The 23,267-nt window shown below is 40.8% G+C and overlaps 1 protein-coding gene across 1 annotated transcript in view; it reads right to left on the bottom strand.

Moving 5' to 3' along the window:
- Window positions 1-1,800: 1,800 nt before the first annotated feature.
- The window catches only part of timp2a (TIMP metallopeptidase inhibitor 2a), an 83,990-nt gene continuing 62,523 nt past the window's right edge, over window positions 1,801-23,267 (bottom strand). Inside the window, exons 3-5 of the mRNA XM_059948435.1 lie at window positions 18,992-19,100; window positions 10,138-10,262; window positions 1,801-5,778 (exon numbers count right to left, since the gene is read on the bottom strand). Of these exons, the coding sequence (XP_059804418.1) occupies window positions 5,581-5,778; window positions 10,138-10,262; window positions 18,992-19,100 (432 nt within the window). The 3' untranslated portion in view covers window positions 1,801-5,580. The remainder of the gene's footprint in view (window positions 5,779-10,137; window positions 10,263-18,991; window positions 19,101-23,267) is intronic.

A 23,267-nucleotide genomic window follows, 5' to 3' on the forward strand; every position in this document is an offset into this window, starting at 1 on the left:
CTCACAGCTGCCTGTAAGATTACACGTTCTCCCCATGATCACAAGGGTTTCCTCTGGGTACTCTGGTTATGGCCACACTCCAAAGGTGCATGGGTTACAGTTAGTAAGTTGTGGGCATGGCTTGCTGGCTCCAGAAGAATGACGACTTTGCTCATCCTCAGACTGTGTTGGTCTTTGATGCAAGCGACACATTTTACTGCATGCTTTGATATTTGCTCGTGTTACAAATAAAGCTAATCTTTAAGGTCCATTTCTATGGAAACATGCACAGAAGCTTAGCACCATTTGATCTTAGCAACGGAGATGCAGCTGTGAATAGCTTTAACTCCAATTTGAAATGTGGGCCTCTGATATTGCAGGCCCTTGGATATGGGCCACAATAGATCTCCATTGATAGGGCTCCAACTAACTGGTTAATTTACTTTGGATATTTGATTTTAATCAGCTGATTTGATGTGGTTTGGCATTATTAGGATCATTATGGTACGACTGCAGTGAAGATTTTCTTTTGCGCAGAAATAGTAACTGAGGGAAGTGATCACAAATCCATCCGTGGTTTTTTCAATCTACTTATAACTAGTATATTACAAGTTGATAAAACATAGGTAGAATACATTCTGCATTTGGTTTCTAATGTGAAAGATGGATAACTTTGCAGGAAGACTGCCTGTCCTTCAAAGCAATTTTGTTAAACCCGGGGAGATCTTAAAAAGTTCAGACTACCGTATTTCTTCAAGTTAAAGCACAACAAGGAAACTTCTTTGTCTTAAACACCACAGCCAGCATCACTCATAACGTATGCATCAAAGTTTACCTCAGAATTCTTAATTACCAAGAGAAAATGTTCTGTTCAACATGTTTTTCAACTGATTGTGCTGGAAATGATCAGAACCGGGTTTAATATCTCCAACGTGTTGTGAAACTTGTTGTTTTGTGGCAACAGTATTTAAAAGTATATTTAAAAAAATAAATAAGTAGTGCAAAAAGAGAGCACAAAGTGAGGTAGCGATCGTAGGTGTTGGGAATACTGACGGCAGAGAAGCTGCTGTTCCTAAAATGTTGAATATGTGTCTTCAGGCTCCCGCACGTCCTCTCTGATGGTAGTAGTATAAAAGCACAGTCTCAGTGACGGTGTGGCGGGGGGGGGGGGGGTGTCCCCTCATGATGGATTTTACAAAGAATTGTAATCAATTTTTATCTACAGTATTAATTAAACGCCAGCCCAGATAGTCTGGGTCTTCTCTCTCCGCAATGCTAAGGCTGCTGTGCTTAGTGTCTGTGAACTTTGCAGCAATTGCCCCGCTACTCTAATGAACTGAATACAGAGGCTTTGGGCCTACTCCATGGATTTGTATCTAAGTACTCAATTTGGTTTGGAATACTGTTGTTGTTGCTCGCTTTTTTTGTTTATGTGATTTGTGTTTTGTTAAATCTTTCTCCGTGGGCATGGGTTCCTTGATTTGTGGCTGCCTGTTAAGCAAACAAACCTCAAGATTGTATAATTTATACACTCACTGATAATAAATGCACTTGGAAACTTGAAACTTTGAAATCATAATTTCTGAACTCAGATTCTCCAAGATCTAACAGAAGAATTCAAGGGTTAAAAACTAACCCTGCAAGCAAAGCAAGCAGTTTTTGTGGGAAAGCAGCTGAGAACAATATACACTTCCACTGTATGCAATGAGACTGAATATTGGTGTTGCATGTGAAGTCCTGAGGATTTGATAAAATTTGTTTTACACCATTTTCCAAAATTTCAAAGCCCTATCTACTTAACACAGAAACTTTACAATAACATATAGTAATAAATCTTTATTTGATAATACAGTTTTTATTCCATGAATTCAGTCCACATGGAATCTGCTACATGAATTATACAGAGTAACACATGCGCCAAATGTTTCTCATCATCCTCTTATATGCTCACAGATCAAATTGCAAGTCTCTGACTTTTTTAAACTTCTAACAATCATCGCAAAATATCAAAGCCTTAAATTATGGCAGCAATTTCTGAACACATTACTTAAAAGGCTTAGCTTTAAAAGAATTATAAGTTAAACACTCTATTAATAAAACTTTGAAGAATTACAGAAGAAATAGATCAAATCTTAGTGCTTGGGCATTAAGTACAAAGATACTTCAAGAATGTAGAAAAATAACTTTTGGTATGTGACATTCTACCCACGGTGTTAATAAAGCTCATCTTTATTATTGGTAATACTTAAAGAATTTGTTAATTATGAAAGAAATATTTACGAGGTATTTACAAGGCAGCTGTATTAGTGGTGCATTGGGAATATTTCAATGTTTCAGATCAGTTTGTTTTTAAATATATATAAAGCTTTGATTTGTCTGCCTCTAAATAATATAATTGGCATTGAAAAATATGATGGTGGTCAGCTATATTTATATTCCTCTAAACTGAATTTTTATCGTCTCACTTCCAACACAGTAGGGCACGTACTGGTGTGCATTACTTGCGAGATGGATGGGGTTGGTGGTGGGAAGTGAAATTTTGGGAAGGAAATATGTAACTCGGTATTTTCTCGCATATTGTTGAAGTTGTGTGAGTCTTTTAGCCAATGACAAGCTCACTATGTAGATATTAATGACAGAATGGAAAATAATTTGGAGCAGATTGAAGAAACAGTAGCTCCAGTCACAAGCTCTGGGTGTGCAGGAATATTGTCTCATTCCTGGGCCTGTTTGGAAAGTAAGAGGATTTTTCCAGGAAAACTTGATGTTTCCTCTCCTGAACAAAGGAAATACCATTGTGATCCACTTACGTGCCCTAGGAAAATCTGCCTCACATAATAAAGTCCGTAATGTGGGTTAAATAAAGTGGTCGCAGATTTACTAACCAACTTGAAATGCCAACCTGCTTCTTGGGAACGCAGAGAATGCCTGTTCCTGTCATAACTCGGTCAACCCTGGAGGCTGGCTTCCTGACCTGACTGGAATTTCTCCCCAGTGGCATCCAACATCATGTCAAAATGTCTCCCTCCAACTGGTGACATACGCAGAATACTGAGAACTGATTAAATACTGCAGTTCAAGAGGCAATACTTAATTTGCGACAGAACACTAGTTCTCTAAAAATTTCTAGCTTTTCTGAAAATAATGCTACTGCACGACTATAAAGGCAGGAATGATGGGGGCTCCCATCAGATCAGTAAATGTCTGTGAAAAGGTTGGACTTTTATTCAAGGGAGTGTGATGGAACAGAACTGTGAACCCTTTGGCCCTTTCTGCACAGGAGCTGTTCTCTAGTCTTCCATGTCTTTCCAGAATTATTTACTTTTATTTCAGATCTCTAACTTTTGCACTCTACCTTTGAACTTATTCATACAGCAAACACCTAACACTTGCCATTGCCTTAAATACCACTTTGCTTCTGATAGCTTAAAAACAGACAGTCTGATACGGAAATACTGCTCTTTTTCTTATGATGGTCACGTTAAAAAAAAATCCTATTTACCTTAACAGGAGCTCCCAACCTTTTTTAAGCCACGAAGCCTTACCATTATCCAAGGAGTCCACGCACCCTAGGTTGGGAACCCCTGCCAGAGAGTCTTGACAATTCCAACAATTAACTTTGGCTGTAATGCCATTAACACTGCACTAACTTGTGGCACACTGCACAGTGTATAAAATAGTTGCTGGTTCACAAAGCGTGGTTGGGCATGGGGCTAGCAAACCCATCCCGTTAAAAACCTAGAGCTACAGAAATGCAAGCAGAACCTTCCTACACCTCATTCCTGGGAGAGAGAAGGCTACACCTGGGGACAACCTGAGGGACTGGCCAAGGGCTGATGACACTGGCGAGCTGCTATCAGTGTCCTATGTCCCAGTAGGGGTGGGTTTAAGTAAGTCATTCAAAAATTAGCCTATTATGCCATGTGATTCACTGAAATATTATGAATCATTTGGTAATGGGGTGGAGGAGATAAAAGTACTTGGAACAACAGCTCAACATAAAAAATAAACTCTTCACTGATCTAACATCCACAGCTTTTTGGAGAAGGAGTTCCAAGCGTTTATCACTGGCTGTGATGGAATGCTTCCAAAGTTCTCTCTTGAAGGACCAGATTTCAGATTCAGGATTACTCCCTGTTGTTTTGGATTCTCACAACAGAGGAAATGGTCCCTCATGCGACCGTATTCTCCAGAGGTGGAAGGTGGAGAATATTCCTCAGCGAGGATGTGAAGAAATTTAGATTGCTAGTGACTCCCCCTACATGGGGCACTGAAGAGTCAAGGTACAAAATGGCTGCGAGAACCCAATCAGAAAGCCAAAGAATATGAATACCTTTCCAACTGCAGATTTTATTTTAATCAGCTAGATATTATTCAAAAATCTAGAGATGAAAATAGCATATCAGCAGACAATTGGGTGAAGTCACTTGTTAAATAGTGGATTTATACACAAGGTTAAGTCTCAGACGGATAAAATTCTTTTCACTCGGACTGCAAACATTGTAGGTTGTTTAATTGTATTGCAGTTCCAGATCATAACTGTCCTAATAAACACTAATTAGAGAGGAATGGAAGCAAAAATGTTTCGTTGGTTCACTGTGATTTTACTTTGACTTGAGAATTGTTCTTCTGAGGTCCTAAGCTTTGGTATTCACTTGCTAAATTTATCTCCCTCTTGGAAGTCACTCCTTAAAGCAAGCTTTAGTTCACTTCTCCTACTATCTCCTTATTTGGTCAAATTTTGAATCATAATGTGAAAGCACCTCAGGATATCTATGTTAAGAAAGCCAAGGGATAATTCTGCAAATGTTACTCTGCATCTGGCTGTGAAACATTACCAGATGTAAAAGGGGTAGCAGTTACATGCCCAAAACAAAAAACTTGATGAACAAAAGCACTTAAAAACTTAAAGATTATCATAAATCAAAACATAATTATGGCCTAAATGATAATCAATATCATGGCTCATATTGGGTTAACTTTAAAATCAGAAGATATTGTGACAACTATAATTGAAGTATGAAAGTTATTACATTGCAAAAGGAATAAATATTAAGACTCTCAGCGTAGATTATTATTATTTTCAGCTTGCAACACATTTCCATCATGCAAAGTCTAAAACTGCAGTATTGTTAAGTTACTGTGACAAGATTATTAAATTTGTTCGAGAATGGTCCAGAATCTGAAAAGAAAAACAGCATTTCCTAAAATGAAATGAGGGGAAAGTATCATTTTTGGACATGAATGCAAATGCTTTATTCTACGTCTTCAAAGGGGTAAAAATACTTACAAAACTGAGGAGTCAATCCTCACTTTTAAAAACACACTCAGACTTGTACCAAATATTTTCAATGCTGCAGCTTTCTGTAACAAACAAAAGTGCATTTCTATTTTTAGCCAGAGAAATGCAGTCACTGCACAGTTGATGCCAAATGTGAAATATAAGTATATGCCATTATTACGTACAGGTATCACCAAACAGTAAGCAAACAGATCTGCTATACTGGACAGAGAAATTTGGGTTACATTTTTTTTCAGATTATAGACAACACTTTTTCTCGTGTTTACTTTCCAATGAAAGGAGAGTTGGATGAAATAAAGTTACGGATCTTCTGCATCCAGAAACTCTTTCTTGGGTTGCGTCACACCACGGTACCATGCACAGGAATCGTCTCTCCTCTTAATGCAAGCGTAGTGCTGGGCCTGACGTCCTTGAATTCTTTTCTCAGTCACCCAGTCTGTCCACAGGCACTCGCTTCGAGAGGTGATGTAGCAGGGGGCAGACGGACACCTGACAATCTAATGGAGGGTCGGAGAGAAGGATGAACAGTTTATTAAGTGACGAGCGGTCTGCAAACTATTGCCCCATTTACCCATTTCATTTTGTTGCACATTGATACAAACTGATGTGAAGAAATCAGCAACAGAGCTTGTGATGAAGAACTGAGTTTGAGGAACTGCTGCAGAAGAGGAGTTGACTATACACTCAGTGGCCACTTTATTAGGTACACTTGTCCAGTAATGGAAATATCTAATCAGCCAATCCTGTGGCAGCTACCCAGTGCATTAAAGCATGCATTGTTAAGAAGTTCAGACGTTGTTCAGATCAAGCATCAGAATGGGGAAGAAATGTGATCCAAGTAACTTTGACTGTGGAATGGTTGTTGGTGCCAGACAGGGTGGTTTGAGTACATCAGAAATTGCCAGTATCCTGGGATTTTCATGCACAACAGTCTATAGAGTTTACAGAGAATGGTGTGAGAAACAAAACAAAAAAACATCCAGAGAGCTGCAGTTCTGTGGGTGAAAATGCACTGTTAATGATAGAGGTCAGAGGAGAATGGCCAGACTGGATCAAGTTGACAGGAAGGCAACAGTAACTTAAATAACCATGCGTTAGAACAGTGGTGTGCAGAAGAACATCACTGAATACACAACATGTCAAACCTTGAAGTGGTTGGGCTACAGCAGCAGAAGACCATGCTGGGTTCCACTCCTGTACCTAATAAAGTGGTCACTGAGTGTAGGTCAGCCATGATCATATTCAATCGTGGAACAGGCTGGAAAAGTCCAGAGATCACCTACTACTCCCTTTTTTGCATTCGTGCTTGTCAAGAATCTATCGAACTCTGCTTTTTCCCCCATTTCCACTACCCTTTGAAGAAGAGTTTCAAAGCCTCACAACTCGCAGTAAATAGTTTTCATCTTATCTTAGTTTTAAAATGGCAACTCTTTAGCTCTAAATAATGAACCCCAATTCTAGCCTCTTCCTTAAAACACGAACCTTCACATCTAACCTGTCAAGACGCCCCCAGAATTAAGAGAATCAGTGGACGTAGGAAAGAGAAATTGAGAAGATTTGGTGTTGATGGTCTGTGTGACCCTCTACTGGTTTCCTCGTAGTACTTAAAATACTCAATTCAGCCTTTCAGAGCATTTACACAGAATAACATTGTTTTATATTCTTGAGTTCTTGGAGCAAAGGACAGGATTAGAGTGTATGGCTTATTGGGATTTCCCTATCACTCAAATAGATCACTTATCCTGACCTTAACTGCACCTTCTGCATGAGCCTTACAACACCCAAATCCCTTTGTGTCTATAGATCTTTCCAGAAGATCTATTCATCTTAGCCTTGAGCATCTCTAGTGATGAGTCATCTCCAAACCTCTGTGGCACAGAAGTACAACTCTATGAAGTCCAGGTCTCCTTCACATCCCAGCACCTGATCATTAGGTAAAATTACACAGTGTGGAAAGAGATCCTTTGGCCCAACTGGTCCACACCAACCACGGTTTCCATCCAAGCTGGTGCAGTTAGCCCATAAACTTGTGAACTTTTCTTGTCCATCCATCTTTCAAAATCATTATTCTGCCTGCCTCAAACACTTCCCCTGGTACCCCAGTCCACATACTACCCTTGAGGTACAAAAAAACTGCCCTCAATCTATCCCCTCTCATCTTAAACCTACGGCGCAAAATTCTTGATTTCCCCCTGTGGGAATACTGAGTGAATTCACCTGTCTACACCCTTAATGATTTTATACTCCTCTACAAGATCACCTTGCAGTTTCCTATGCTCCAAGGAAAAGAGGTCCCAGCCTGTCCAACCTTTCCCCTATTACTGTTCCTTGAGTTTTGGAGTGAAAGGGAGCCTTGCCACAATACATTGACACAGTAGACTGAAGGACCTGGGTTAGATCCTGCCTTCGAGTGTTTGTGCTGGATGTTCGATTTGTCTTTGCACATTCTCTCTGATCATGTGAGTTTCTTCTGACATCCCAAAGATGGTCGGCTAAACTAATGGCAAAAAAAAAACAATCAAGGAAGCTGGTGGGCATCTTTGAGAGGGAGTAAATCACAGGGTGAGCAACTAAGGGAGAATGGAAAGGGATGATTTTACTAGGAGCTGACATGGACTTCAGAGGTTCCTTATGCGTTGTTACAAGTATATCCCACATCCCCTCAGAATAGTGTTTGAAAGGAAGTAGCCCCCCCCCCCCCAACTCCAGTATTAGTGGAACCTTAATCTCCTCAAAGCAAAACATCCAAACAATAATTCTGCATTGTTATTGTTTATCTTATTCTAGCTTGATGCATAGTGCAATGATTTGATCTGTATGAACAATATGCAAAACAAGCTTTTCACTATATTTTGTTACATGTGGCAATAAGCCACTATCAATATAGAGACTAGAACAGTATTATCGATATCAGGCATGGCCTCACAAAAAGCTCTCCATTTATACCATTTCTTCTTCTCTCTTCTTAAACCACTAGTTGTCCTAAATCTCAAGATAAGATCTATAAGACCATAAGACATACGAGCAGAATTTGGCCATTTGGCCTACTGTGTCTGCTCTACCATTCTATCATGGCTGATTTATTATCCCTGCCAACCCTATTCTGCTACCTTCTCCCTGTTAACTTGGACACCCTTACTAATCAACCTCCGCTTTAAATATACCCAATGACTTGGCCTATCTGTGGCAATGAATTTCACATTCACTACCCTCTGGCGAAAGAAATTTCTTCTCATCTCTGTTCTAAATGACCATTCCTCTATTCTGACGCTGTGCCATCTGATCCTAGAATCCCCCACTATTAGAAACATCCTCTCCAAGTCCACTCTGTCCAGGCCTTTTACTAAATGGTTGCAAGACCCACATACAAGGTTTGTGCTTTTTGTACAAGTATACTCAAACATCCACAAACGTTCCATTGTTTTTTACTGCACTCAATAACCAGCTAGGTTTCAGTACAAAGTTCTGAAAATGCAAGAACTGGCATAACATTTATTGACCAGAACGGTTTAATTTTTTCACCAGAGAAACAAACAATCTGTCAGAGGAAATTAGCGAGTCAAGCAGCATCCGTGGGGGAATAAGGAAGTGAGAATGTTCCAGGTTAAGCATTTTCCCCTCCCCACAGACGATACTGAACTCCTCCAGCTGATTGTTTGTTGTTCCATTCCAGTCTCTCGTGTGTCTCCCTTTCCACTGGCGCTGCCCGACTTGTTGAGTATTTTCCGCATTTTCTGTTATTTCTGTATCAGGCCTCTATATTTGACACGAGTTCGGCACTTCCCACCAAGCAAACTACCTTTTTCCTAAAGCTCCCTTCTGAAAAGTGCTATAGGGCTATTAAAGCAAAAACTTTACACCATATAAAAATGTCTTCCCACAGGCAGTTAATCTGATCAACCATTCTAGGTCACCACCCCACCCCCCTCTATCTCTTACCCCCATCACTGAATCACGTTTTAAAATGCTGTTTACATTGTAAATACATTATGGTGTTTATGTACAGTTTGTTCCTTATCTGAACATTGACCTCCAAGTTAAATCTTTATATAATTCTTTCTACAGTCAAGTGAAGAATTCTGGGTAACTGAATGTCCACTGAATGGGGCTACTTGAAAATAGATATATTCACATGAATGGATTTTGGAGATAAAAAGGGAAGCAGGAACTAGTTTAACAAAGAAACTGACCAGACATGAATATTACCAATTAATTGCCTTCCATTTAGTGGCCACTTTATTAGGTACACCTGCTCATTAATGCAAGTACCTAATCAGCCAATCATGTGACAAAAACCGCTGCATAAAAGCATGCTGACATGGTCAAGAAGTTCAGTTATTCAGACCAAAGCAACAGAATAGGGAAGAAATGTGATCTAATAATTTTGACCATGAAATAATTGTTGGAGCCAGGCAAGGTGGTGAGAGTATCTCAGACGCTGCTGATCCCCTGGAATTTTCATGCACGTCAGTCCCTAGAGTTTATAAAGTGGGTGGAAATGCCTTTGTAACGAGAGAGGATAGAGGGGAATGGCATGTTTGCTTCAAGCTGACAGGAAGGTGACAGTAACTTAAATAGCCACGGGTTAGAACAGTGATGTGGTGTAGAGCATCTCTGAAAGAACAACCTGTTGAATCTTGAAGTGGATGGACTGCAGCAGCAGAAGACCACGGGCATACACTCAGAGACCACTTTATTACTGGCCACTGAGTGTCGATGCATTCAATGGCAATTGGAGACGAGAGGGGAAGCAGGAACCAGTCTGACTAAGGAAGCACCAATTGACCAAGCATGTGCATTACAATTTCATTGTCATCTACATAGTATTTTTTAATTCCATGCCACTTGCTCCTTACCTTACAATCACACTCTGATTGGTATTTCTGGTTCAAGCTCTTCTTCTGTGTAGCAGTTAGCGCTTCCCATTGAGAAATAAAATCACAGAGCGTGATTAGCATCTTTCCATCCTTGTCCAGCTTGCCTGTGGGTATATTAAAATGAACCCAGGTTATTTTTATTGACAATTACTGAATGAAGTTTTGCACACTGACTACAATGCCTAAATCAAAGTGAACTTGAGGTTGTTGTGTCAAACTGCCATACAACAAACATATCTTTTATATACACTTGCAAGTCCTTGACAAGTAGTAGACTGTAAATAATGAAGGGCGTGGTCCAATTTACCATTTCCTTTATCCTGAATTTACTAATTTTTTGTGGGATTTGGTCAAGTCATAGATACAAGAGATTCTGCAGATGGTGGAAATCTTGAACAGCGCTCACAAAATGCTGGAGGAACTCAGCAGGTCAGGCAGCATCTATGGAGAGAACTAAACAATAAAAGCTTCCGTCTGAGATCTGATGATGAGTCTCGGCCCAAAACATCGACAGTTTACCCCTCCATAGATACTGCATGACCTGCTGAGTTCCTCCAGCATTTCCTTTCCCAAGCTGGCCTCAGAAAAGGTGAAGGTGATCCCCCTTCTGGTGAAAGGGCTCACACAGAGTGGCTTTCATTCCTGTGTAACCGGGTGACCGTCCAATCTCATTCATTATCATTAAAAGTGTATTAGGCATCCATCTGGGTAATCCTAGAATAGTTGTCTGTGCCTTTAAGTGGAGATGGTGATGCTATGATGCACGTGTGGGATAGTGGGGAGACCACTTTATTTTCTGCAAAAGAAGCTGGTGGGGCTTTGGGATTAAGTTCCTCCCAGAGATACCGGGCATGCTGAGGAAAGGCGAGTATTAATTGATGATATCCATGTGAATTTGTTTATGCTTGCTGGCGAATCGAGAATATCGGTAATTTGACATGTTTTACATGTGGATGCTTTAGATTTTCGCGAGTGAAGGCATCAGCGCTGGATAGTGTGGCTTGCAAAGATCCTCACCGGCCAAGCAGGTCAACCTTCCTGTAACTTAACTACCAGGCAATATCATGTAAAAGTTGTGCCAAAGTGTACCTTTTGTCTAACTTTGTTATATCATGACTGATTGTGAATCTAACAGTGTAATGTGAATGTTTAGTCTCTGTTTGGAAGTTAAGCATGTGTAGGAGTAGATGTCTTACATAAGGTGTATTTGCTTACATTGTCGCTGCTGTGTATAAGGTACAGGGTTGGGGCGATTCTAATGTTTGTATTGTGTTCCTTCAGAATTGCCACTACTGTATTAGCTTTGTATTACTGTAGTTGTGTGCGGTTTCCTTTATACATTTTTATACTGCATACGCAATTTGTCGATACACAAGGGTGTGGATCGAAGGTTAAACTGAGATTGTAACAGCAGGAACTGGTTGTAAATTTGTTTGTTTTGTTTTAAGACCCTCTTCCGGCATTAAAACATTTAAAACAAATAAAGGAATTGAAACCCAAATAAGTACTTGTTGTCCTGAGTGTGTACTTTTCCCCAGGCTACAAAACCTGTTCAATGTCCTGGTGCTGTGGATGACACATTCCTATACCCATCATCTACATCAGGCTCCCTGTTGATTAATTCCAGTTTTATACTAGATACCTCAAACCCAAACTCTGCAGTTATTTGTTATTCATTCACAAACTTTCCAAGTGTGCAAGTATGGACGTTAATTTACTGACTTGCACTCAACTCAACAGAGCTGGGAATAATCTAATCATTTTACTTCAGTCTTTCCAGCTGCACAAAAGGAGAACTTTCATTTCAACAATCTGGGAGTGGTGAAGGAATCAGTCACACATGCGCAGAAGAGTTTTGAAAATAAAAAAATAAATCACGTAATATATCAAATATTTTAATGTTTAAAAAAAACCTCTAGTTTAAAAACTAACAGTCAGAATCTTGAAACAACAGATTCAGTTTTAATCTCCTATTGTCTCCAAATGTTAATTGATAGAATGAAAAATGGAGGCCGCAGTTTTCAGTTCAAAACAAATTAGCTCTACAAATCCTGTATAGCTTAAAAGTTGTGTAATCCTGAACAATCTTCACTCCTTTGGCGATCAATAATGGCATTGCCAAATGAGTGAAGATTGTTCAGGATTACACAACTTTTAAGCTCTACAGAGTTTGTCAAGTATCGGCAGTGAGCTGCCTTTTTCCCGTGAGATGTGACAATGGTCACCCGCTGAAACTCAGAACATCCTTCAGTGTCCTTCAGGGAACTGCAGTGTGTTGTTCAGTTCTGTGAGATGGTCAATAATTCTTCTGACCAAAATTCTTCGATTTGTGCCCTTTCCAGCTGCAGCTCATTTTACTGAGTTTCCATATAAGGGCCCTACACAAGCATTAACTGGAAAGGAAAAAAGTCCTTTGACAGATCAGCACCTCACAGCCAAAATGGAAACGTTAGTACTGGGACTGAGATCCAAAATCAAAATGGGACTTATGGGTGTTGGCAATATTTGACAGAACAACCCAAGTAAATCCATCCATAAAGCTGGGGATAATTCTCTCCATTGGCTTTTGCTTTACATGATACAAATGAAGATGATTGATGCAGATCTGCCTTTACAGTTCCAGACAATGCTGGAGGAACTTCCTGGAGCCACATCCAACTAGGTTTAACTACTTCTGTGACCTCCTTGACACCATAAGCTGAGAAGTGTTCAGTGGTAAGTCTTACCATCTTTCCATCTCCAAAGAAGCCTGGGCTGATGTATTCAAGGTTATACTTGAGCTAACTTCCAACTGGTGCACAACCAAGTCTTCTACCATTTAAGGCTGTGACAATAACTGAGCACCTCACCATTAACATTCTGGGTCAAGCCACCTTTGAAAAAAAGCTTAATCGATCAAAGAATAGTGGACCTCCAGAGAGATTCAGAGGTTGGGTACCCTATGATGATTGTCTCACCATCCAGTTCATCAAGCCATTCTAACCATTTCAAAATATTTTCCAACACTTGCATGGGTGAGTGCTGTTGCAATTTACAAAGCTAAATGCCACCTTGGACAATGGGTTTCCTTGCTCAACTGTCCATCAATGTCAAGGTCCACTCCATTCACCACCAGCACACAGTCCAGAATGTTGTAGATGTAGTAAGGAGATGAATCTGTGACATCAGTGAGCTATGAGAAGGATACCCCTCGAATCTGTACAGCACCCATGGCTTCTGTGAAGTCATGTATGGTGGTTAATGCTAATTCCTGCATTTATCTGGTGTTTCTGCATATCGAAGATCATATCCATTTTTCTTTAAGATGCAACTCAGGCAACAGCTCTTGGTCACTGAAGGAAGTAGATTGAGGACATATATAGTGATGCATCCTGGCATCCATCGTGTAAGCTATTCCCTGCATTTATCTAGTGTTTCTGCATATTGAAGATAATATCCATTATTCTCCAAATGGACCTTCATGTGGATGGGCAGTAAAACAAGTAGACCACTCTGGGATTACCAATATCACGTTTAGCTTTTTTTCATGAAGCTGGTCATGAATATGACATCTCTGTGGTTCCTTGGCATGTCATCCTCTTCCCAGACACGGGAGGAAAGGTTGTGGATTTGTATCTGAAGTTCTTCCCCACCATGTTTTAGAACATCAGGGATATTATCTTCTTGAGACCTCATCATTCCTCATTTGATATTTATTTTCAACATTCTGCTGCTTGGGGCAGGACCAAGGCTGGACAGAGTAATATGCCATGGGATGTGATCAAGGCCACTAGCACCAAGACAGAGTTACAGTTCTGGAGTTTTTCATAATGCTCCTTCTGGCTGGTGTTGATCATCTGCCTGTCCTTGGTGATCTCACCTCAATTGTTGGCTCTTAATGGAGTGCTTGGTCTTGGGAGTGCTAAAGAATCCACTCAGGTTGAGGCAGTCAATGACTTGGCAGACATTTTGCTCTCTTTATACTCACCACCTATCTCTGGATCATGAGTTTTAAACCATAAGACAAAGTAGTAAACTTAGGCCAATCGGCCCATGTCTGCTCCACCATTCCATCATGGCTGATTTATTATCACTCTCAACCCCATTCTCCTCCCTTCTCTCCATAACCTTTACTAATCAAGAACCCATCAACCTGTGCTTTAAATATATTCAATGACTTGGCCTCCACAGTCACCTTGGGCAATGAATTCCACAGATTCATCACCATTTCCAATTTCAATTTTCTATTGCACTACTGCCATTAGGTGTCTATAGAGCTGTTTCTTCCTCCCCCTTGATACATTGAGGGTCTCCAGTCTAGGAACACATTGCTTTTGCATTTAGCTCTCAGGCCTCTGCAGTTTGACGGAGATGCCAGAGTCTCTCCACAGATGTGATATGCTGGACATTAAGGCAGTCCAGGCACCACAGACATATTGTGGTTCCTGTTGTCCATGGAGTATTGCTTGAGAAGAACAATAGTCTTAAAGTTCTTGAATACTTCAGCATGTACTTCTTTTTGTCAATATTTGATAGTTTCTTCTGGTCTTGTTGCTGTTGTTTTGGGGTCTGGCTGATGACAATGAAAATGGATTAAGTTTAATCCAATAGCTGTCATGGTACAGGCAGCTGTGTGGTATCTCACTTGGACAGAGACATATAGCATGGTTTATTCTTATAAATATTGCAAGAATAATCCAACAGGTGCCAATATCCATACTGGGGTTTAGAACGCTCCTTTATGTTTATCTGACAATATTCTATTACGTGATGGCATGAACGCTGTAATTTTAATGAATCTTGATGAAGACTGTTGTCAGACAAGCCTTTGCCATCTAACAGTTTTTCTCCCTGTTCTGCACCTTACCTTGGGTGAGGATTAATGGGAAAACGATAAACCTGCGTTGTCTCTGCTTCAGAATCAGGGCCACTCCAGACTTGGTACTTCAATTGCAATGGTCAGGCAGTGCTTGCGTGACGTTCACTGATGCAGGGGCGTGGACCTTCCCATAAGCACTCTCAAAACAAAGATCATTCACCAAGGTCCGTGACGAGACTCTGACACACTTTTGACATTTCATCTTTCAATGAATGTTGGTATTGATGGTAAAACTCACCATCACCTTTTATTTGCAAAAAATTTTGGCTATTAAGCTAAAAAGAGAGTAGTTACAAGAATAAACCATGCAATGGTTTTTCTTTCTTTACATTTATAATCAATGCTTTTAGTACCATTCTATTACATTCCTACAGATCAGTAGCACTGCTGCCACTCAGGTAGCAGTCTGGGCTAGTACAATGTACACTATTACAATAATTAAGGGGATTCCTCACCCAAACCAGCTTCTCCCTCTCCAGTAGCAAAAGAACCCTGCACTCTGGTCCTTCCCCACATAGCCCTTGCAGTGGCTACACCAAGCCTCAGTGCGTCCATCAGCACATAACGTGCCAGTCGGCAGCATTCGTCCACAGCCATCTTGACGTGCTGGCAAGCCAACAACTTGCAGGCAAACCAAAGGGAATCTTTCACTGAGTTGATGATCTGGCGATCAAGCCAAGGTTAAGACCTCAAACCCACAGAAGTAATTTCTGCTGTCCTGTACACTTCGATGAGATGGAGCACCCATAATAGCCACCACATTTTACTAGAGAGGTACCATGGGCACTCTCTCTGCAAAATCTCCACTGGTGGGAATCAATGTCAGTGCCCTCTCAGAGAACATCTCCAACCTTAGGACTTGAATTATATCCTCCCAACCTCAATGAGGATGCTATTTGCATGTACCACATCAAACTCTCAAAACAGGAGCTCTACACCATACCTCGTCACAGAAAAAAAATATACTAAGTGGGCAAAAAAGCCCGCAAAAAGTGGGATAAGTAAGACACAATCTTCCCAAATTACCTCCCACACGCCCCATCAATCTCCAGGGAAACAAGTGAATTCCCATTCTAATCCGGATATGCATTGCCGTTTGTTCATTTTCATGGGGGCAAAATTCTTGAGTTTTTCTTCCCAATAACAAAATGAGAACATGTTCACCAAGATGGACAACGAAAGATCCAGAAGGTGGCTTTCCACCACCATCTTTTGTAGGAATAGAGATGCGCATTGGTGAAGTCCACAGTGCAAAGTCTAACACTAAACACAAACTTCTATAATGATCAGAAACTTGGCTTTAAGTTCTGCAGGAAACTTGATGTCAGGGATCTTATTTAAAATGAAAAGTTAAATTGGTTAATTCCTCCTTTCCCACTCATCTATCACCTGCCAGCTTGTACTCCTTCCCCTCCCATCCAACTTCCTATTCTGGCTTCTTTCCCCTTCCTCTCCAGAGCTGATGAAGGGTCTCGGCCCGATATGTCAGCTCTTCATTCCTTTCCGTAGGTACTGTCTGACCTGCTGAATTCCTCTCGTATTCAGTGTGTTACTCTGGATTTCCAGCATCTGTAGAATCTTTTGTCTTTGTAATTAAATTGTCTGCCTTAACTTGATGGGTGGCAGGGTGGAGATGCGTCTCTACCAAAGGAAGGGCAAGGCACTCCTTCCCTCCGTAAACCTGCAAGTCATCCTTGGGCAAGATGCAGCACCAGCTTAGCCCCTGATCAGGGTAACGTGAAGCCATGGGAGCAGGTGGTGGATGGTCATATGTGCGATGGTGCTTATCACAAGTCCTGGTTACGCAATGCCAGATCATTGTGGTCACCTGTCTTATAGAGACACTGCCCAGAAGAAGGCAATGGCAAACCACTTCTGTAGAAAAAATTTGCCAAGAACAATCATGGTCATGGATAAGACCATGATCACCCATGTCAATATGAGATGATGTTGATGATTGATGGATTGACTTGTAAAGCACATATAAAACAGGAAATATTTGATCACTCAGCAGGGTAGGTAACATCTGTGGAAACAGGGTTAACGTGTGTTCTGAACTGAACAAGCTGCTGTGAGGGGCAGTGACAGAGAAGACAGTGAGGACGTCTGCACTGCGGCAGCAACCCAGCTTTGCAGGTGAAACAAACACGAGCAAATCTGCAGATGCTGGAAATTCAAGCAACACACATATAGTGCTGGTGGAACGCAGCAGGCCAGGCAGCATCTACAGGAAAAAGTACAGTCTTCGTTTCGGGCCGAGACTAACTGGAAGAAGAGACCGTAGGAGATTTGAAAGTGGGAGGGGGAGGGGGAGATCCGAAATGACAGCAGAAGACAGGAGGGGGAGGGGTAAAGCTAAGAGCTGGAAACATCATTTTTGGTGCCATCTTGTCAACAGGAATAGTCAGAGGGAATGCAAAAGAATTTGCTGGCACTTGAGATGCACAACGCATCAGCAGCTGGAGATCGGAAACGAAACAAGATAGGGAGACTGAGTTAATGTTTAAAGGTTGAATTCTGTGTTGAGTCCCAAAGGCTGCAATATTCCCAAATGGAACATAAAATGCTGTTCCGTAAGCTAATGTTGGGCTTCAACGGAACTTTGTAAACAGTCAGAGCCGTAGCGCGACAGAGAATTAAAGTGGCAGACAGCTTGAAGTTCGGAGTTACACTTCCCGAACAGAGGCACTCCACTCAATTGTTACTCAGTCTGTAATGCAAACAGAAAATACTAAACACACACCAAGTACTGGAGGAACTCAGCAGGTCAGGCAAGATCTATGGAAACAAATAGAGAGTTAACATTTCCAGCGGAAAGCTGTCAAGAGCGGACAGGAAGGGGGGAAGAAGCCAGAATAAGAAGGTTGGGGAGGGGAAGGAGTACAAGCTGGAAGATGATAGGTGAAGCCAGGTGAGGGGGAAGGCAGATGGGGAGGGGGAAGGTAAATGGGAAGGGGGTGTGAAGCTGGGAAGTGATATGTGGAAAAGATAGAGGGCTAAAGAGGGAATCTGATAGAAGAGGAGAATGAACCTTGGGAGAAAGGGACCCAAAAGGAGTGATAATCAGGTGAGGGGAAGAGAAGATGTAAGGGGGAGTGAGAATGGGGAATATTAAAAGAGAGAAGGGGGAAGGGGAAAGAATACTCAGTAAGTCAGCTAACATCTGTGGAAAGAAGTAGTCAGCAATTCATTGAGACCCTTGGCTAGCTGACCTTCTCAGTGTTACCAGCATTTTCTGTTTTCATTTCAAATTTCCGGAAACTAATTTTTCCTTTGTTACCCAGTCTGTACTTTCCCAGTGTAGAGGAAACTATACTGTAGGTACTGAATACAGTACACCAAATTGGACTTGCAAGTAAATTGCAGTTTCACTTGCAAAAACTATTTGGTTTCCCGGTTGGTGGAATGTAAAGAAACAAAGCAGATTCTTTGAACTTTACTGTTTATTGTAAAGTTTAGGCACAGCCTCAGAATAGGACAATCCTTCAGAACACAAATGAGGAGGAATTTCTTGAGACAGAGGGCGATGAAGCTGTGGAGGCCAAATCTCAAAAGTTTATGGGGAGAATGGAGGAGATTGGGGTTGAGAGGGAAAATAAATCAGCCATGGTCAAATGGTAGAGCACCCTCAATGGCCAATGGCCTAATTCTGCTCCTATGTCCTAATTATCTCCTTACCATCAATTACTCAGCAGGCAACATCATGGCTGCTCTTAACACAGCACCAAATCTACTGCCTGGAAATCACAAGAGTACAAGAAGGCAATTTGTTATTGGCTTTTTCCCACCTTCCCAGGAGGCTTTTCACTGAGTCTTCACTCTAAGCTTGTCCAATTACATTAATGAAACCAAAAAACTAAACAGCAAAGTTGACCTCATATTCACTTTCTAGCAAATTCTTCCAGAGATCCCTGAAGAGACCATAACTAACTTTAAATCTTGACAGCAGTCTTGAAAATAAAAGCATGTACTTACCTGTAATTAGATATTCTTTCTTCCCACTTGTATCGAGCATGACTCCACACACTGCTGATGAAGGGGCAGTATAAATATATTCAATATTGTATTCAGGTCCTTTGAACATCTGTAAACAATGGAATTTGCCTATTAAGTTAGTGGAATACCAGAAAACAGGAGGGCAATTTGGTTAAGACATAGGCAATTGTGAAATCCACTGATTAAATATCCTTTATTAAAAAATAAACAAAAAATTCAACAGTTATATTCCCTCAACCATCAGGCTTCTGAACCGGCGTGGATAACTTCACTCACCCCAATGCTGAACTGAGTCCAAAACCTAGGGACTTGCTTTCCAGGACTCTACTACTCATGTTCTCAAAATCATTTATCACTTTCTTCTTATTAATTTGTTTTTCTTTTTATATTGGCACAATTTTGAAGACTCAAAATACATTTATTATAAAAAACGTACAAATGACACAACCTTGAGATTTGTTTTCTTACGGGCAGTCGCAAAGCAAGAAGCCCAAAAGAACCCAATTTAAAAAGTAAAATATCGACTAACCCCCAACGCGCAGAGAGAAAAAAGAAAAAACCCAAGTCATGCAAACAATAGAAGCAAGCAACAACAGTATTCCGAACCAAATCTGTTGTCTTTTGCACATCGATTGTTTGTCTGTCTTCACGACTGTAGTTTTTCCATTGATTCTATCACGTTTCTTTGTATCCACTGTGAATGCCCGCAAGAAAATGAATTTCTGGTTTGTATATGTACTTCAATAATAAATTTATTTTAAACTTTGAACTTGGTAGACTGTGTTTTTGTGTAGATTAAAAGCACGCATATGTGTCATGTGTTTTAAACTTAATCTTTTAAGTATGGATGCTCATGCATTTACTGAAGACCAACTTATGCAATTTGTACATCATATTAGTCCTGCTTAGGTACTGAATTCCAGGCATGATATTCATTTGGGAATCATAAAATTGAGCAGTGAATTCAGCCGTATAGAAAGCCATCAGTGAAGCTTACATGAAAGACAATATCAAACAACTAGAAAAAGTACAGAATTTTTGCTATTCTACAACAATGAGTTTTTATTCATTTAAATGTATTAGTGGAATTCTGGGGGCAATGCACAATACCTTAAAACGTCTTTTCAAATGCAAGTGAATCTTGCATAAACCCTTAACCACCAGTGTCACAGTTGATTTCTTTACCCGTTCTCATTCTGAATCTCCAGCATCATCTAAGAAACTTTTTATGTTTTAGGCAGCTAGATAATCATCTTCGGGTAATGATACTTATGAATTATGTATCTGCAGCTCCAGCTGTGGTTTGCCATTTTCCGAAGCAGTGATGTACAATAGATCTTAGAAATCCTGCAGTGATAGAATTATGGAGCTGGGCAATTGCCTGAGGCTAATTTCCATTACTGTTCAATATCACGGTTATCCTTCGGTTAAGTAATTTACCCTTTTATATGCAAGTTGCAGCTGTGACAAATCAATATTCATTAACTTTGTTCTGCTTTCTACCATAACAATTCTATGCTTTCATGCAACTCTGTGTGAAGAGATGAGTAACAGGTATTTAAATGATTCATTTCCAAGGAGGTAATACGTCTACATCCCAGCCTCATCACACTGAACATTCGATAAATCGCCAATTATGACTGTCATTTTTCCACAACAATTCCAGAGGAGTCAACCGAATCGCAATTACTCCCTCCAGTTCTCCAGGCATCTGCAGGTCATCGATACAGTGGGTATTTTTGTTATAAAGCATTATGGAATGTAGAATCTACTTCATTAATTCAATACTGCATCAGCAGGATTTGTTCCTTTGCAGACATGATAAAGATGCCAAGTATGCAGTTCAAATATGTTGCTAGCAGTCTCAATTTTCTCAAGGAAGAATCAGTCGCTTTCTAGATTACTGCTCGTAGTAATCCTTTACTACTAAGACAATGCACAGGATTATAACTGAAGTCACCTTACATCTCAGCCCGGTAAAACCGTTTATGGACGGCTCAGCAACAGGTATTCTATTGGGGAGCCATGGGAGCCTGGTGGTTAGCACGAAGCTATTACCGCTGGGGGCGTCGGAGTTTGGATTTCTAATAAAGTTTGTACGTTCTTCCCACGTGTGCATTTGTTTCCTCCTTGTGCTCCAGTTTCCGCCCACAGCACAAAGACATATGGTCAGCAGGCTAACTGGTCATTGTAACTGGCCCTGTGATTAGGCTAGTGTTAAACAGGTGAATTCTAGATGGTGTGCCTTGTTGGGTGGGAAGGGTTTACCCCATTGTTACCTCTAAATAAATAATACCAAAATTTGTATGAGAACCAAGAACATGGAAATCACATCATCTTTTTCGTCATTTTAGTAACTGATCTAAATTGGGGAAAAATGACTTCGTAGATTTTCTCAGAAGAGGGGGATGGGTTCAAGTTCAAGGGGGACGCGAGGGGCAAGTTTTTTTACTCAGAGAGTGATGAAAGCACCACCTGGTGTGGTGGCAGAGGCAAATATATTAGAGGCTTTTAAGAGACCTTGGGTAGGAATATGGATACAAGGAAGATGGAGGGATAGGGACATGGTGCAGGTAAAGGGACTAGTGTTTGGGTGTTTTATATTTGTTGTTGTGCTGAACCAGCTGAAAACTGTGGGCTGAGTGGTCTGCTCCTGAGCTGTACTGTTCTATATCCTATGTTCCTGAATGTAAGTGTATGTTCAGTCCAATAATAGGTCAAGGATTCAGTATGGATTGATAAAACCATCATCTTGTGTGGGTTTATAATTCATTGGCTTGGTATACTGGCACTCTAGCATCTTATTAAACGTCACAATGCTGGCACTCTGCTGCAGTACTCCAAGTTTCAGTAGATACCATTGAGATTTATTAAACATAGAACAACACAGCATAGAAACAGGCCCTTCGGCCCATGGTGTCTCTTCTAACCATGATGCTAATTAGTTTCAATTCCATCTGGCTGGACGTGGTCTATATCCATCCATTTCCTGCCTGTCTATGAGACAGTCTAAATGCATTTTAAACATTCCTAATAGTTACTGTATGAAGTTTAAAGTTCAAACTAAATTTATTATTAAAGTATGCGTATGTCACAACATACTACCTGAGATTCATTGTTTTCACAGGAATTCACATTAGAACAAAGAAATACAATAGAATCAATGAAAAACTAAACACAAAGACGGACAAGCAAACCAATGTGCAAAAATTGGGGGTCAGAAGTTAAGAGACACTGGCGATACCGAGAACATGTGTTGCAGAGTCCTTGAAAATGGTCCATAGGTTGTGGAATCTGTAGTGACTTTATCTAGCCATCTATAAATGAAGACATTTAGTCAGTTTAGTGGTAGTTAATGGTTAACCAACCAGTTTACTCAGCATACCCATCTTAAACAGGTTAATCCAAGGCATTTGTAGTCAACTGAAAAGACCTCTGGATTTATTTTGTGATAAAAATCACCCAAATCAAATCAGCATTCAAATGGAATGGAGACTGGGGAGAGGTTATCACTATATAACTCCTGGTTGATTTAGAAGTAACCGCACACTGTTTTAAAACACTACACTGTTGATAATTCCCATATTAGCAAACTCTGCATTTACAATTGTTACGAAGGATGAACAACTCTGATGGGCAGAAGGGTGCAGAGTCGCCCATGCCCCCTCCCCTTTTGGAAAATCGCAAATCGCTACTATTTCGATGCTGCTAACAAGGAAGTAAGAGAGACAAAAAAGGAAATCTGCCAGGACAGTTGTTATTGATAACAGCTCATGAAAGTTAATGAGAGAGAGGCACAGCTAAGGTGGAATGTCTCCTACTAACAAAAGAAGAGCAGAACCATTGATTTACTGCTATCGTTTTGTGGAGAAGGATTGTTTACTTGGTACTGTTCTATTCATTGAGACCCCTCAGGGGGCAACCAGAGTGGGCTGGTTTGATGGGTTACATCATCCCAACCTGATTGACACCTGAGACCCCATGAGTGGGGATAAAAGTGAGGTCTGAGGGGTAACAACCCTCAGACGCACCAGTAGAAACGCTAGTGAGCAGCAGAAACCCATGAGACAGTGTGGGACGTCGGAGACCGAACGAAGGGTCGGTAAATTTTAACTCACAGTGTTTTGTAGCGAGACCGGTGGGGGCTTGTATGTCCACCCTTGCCTGGGTGACGAGTCCACCACGGAAGAACGGTCTAGCTAATGGACGGAGGGGGTCATACGTGAATGGCTACAACAACAACGCATCGACGGAT

Source organism: Hypanus sabinus, chromosome 23 (assembly GCF_030144855.1).
Source record: "Hypanus sabinus isolate sHypSab1 chromosome 23, sHypSab1.hap1, whole genome shotgun sequence".
In the NCBI taxonomy this organism is placed as follows: domain Eukaryota; kingdom Metazoa; phylum Chordata; class Chondrichthyes; order Myliobatiformes; family Dasyatidae; genus Hypanus; species Hypanus sabinus.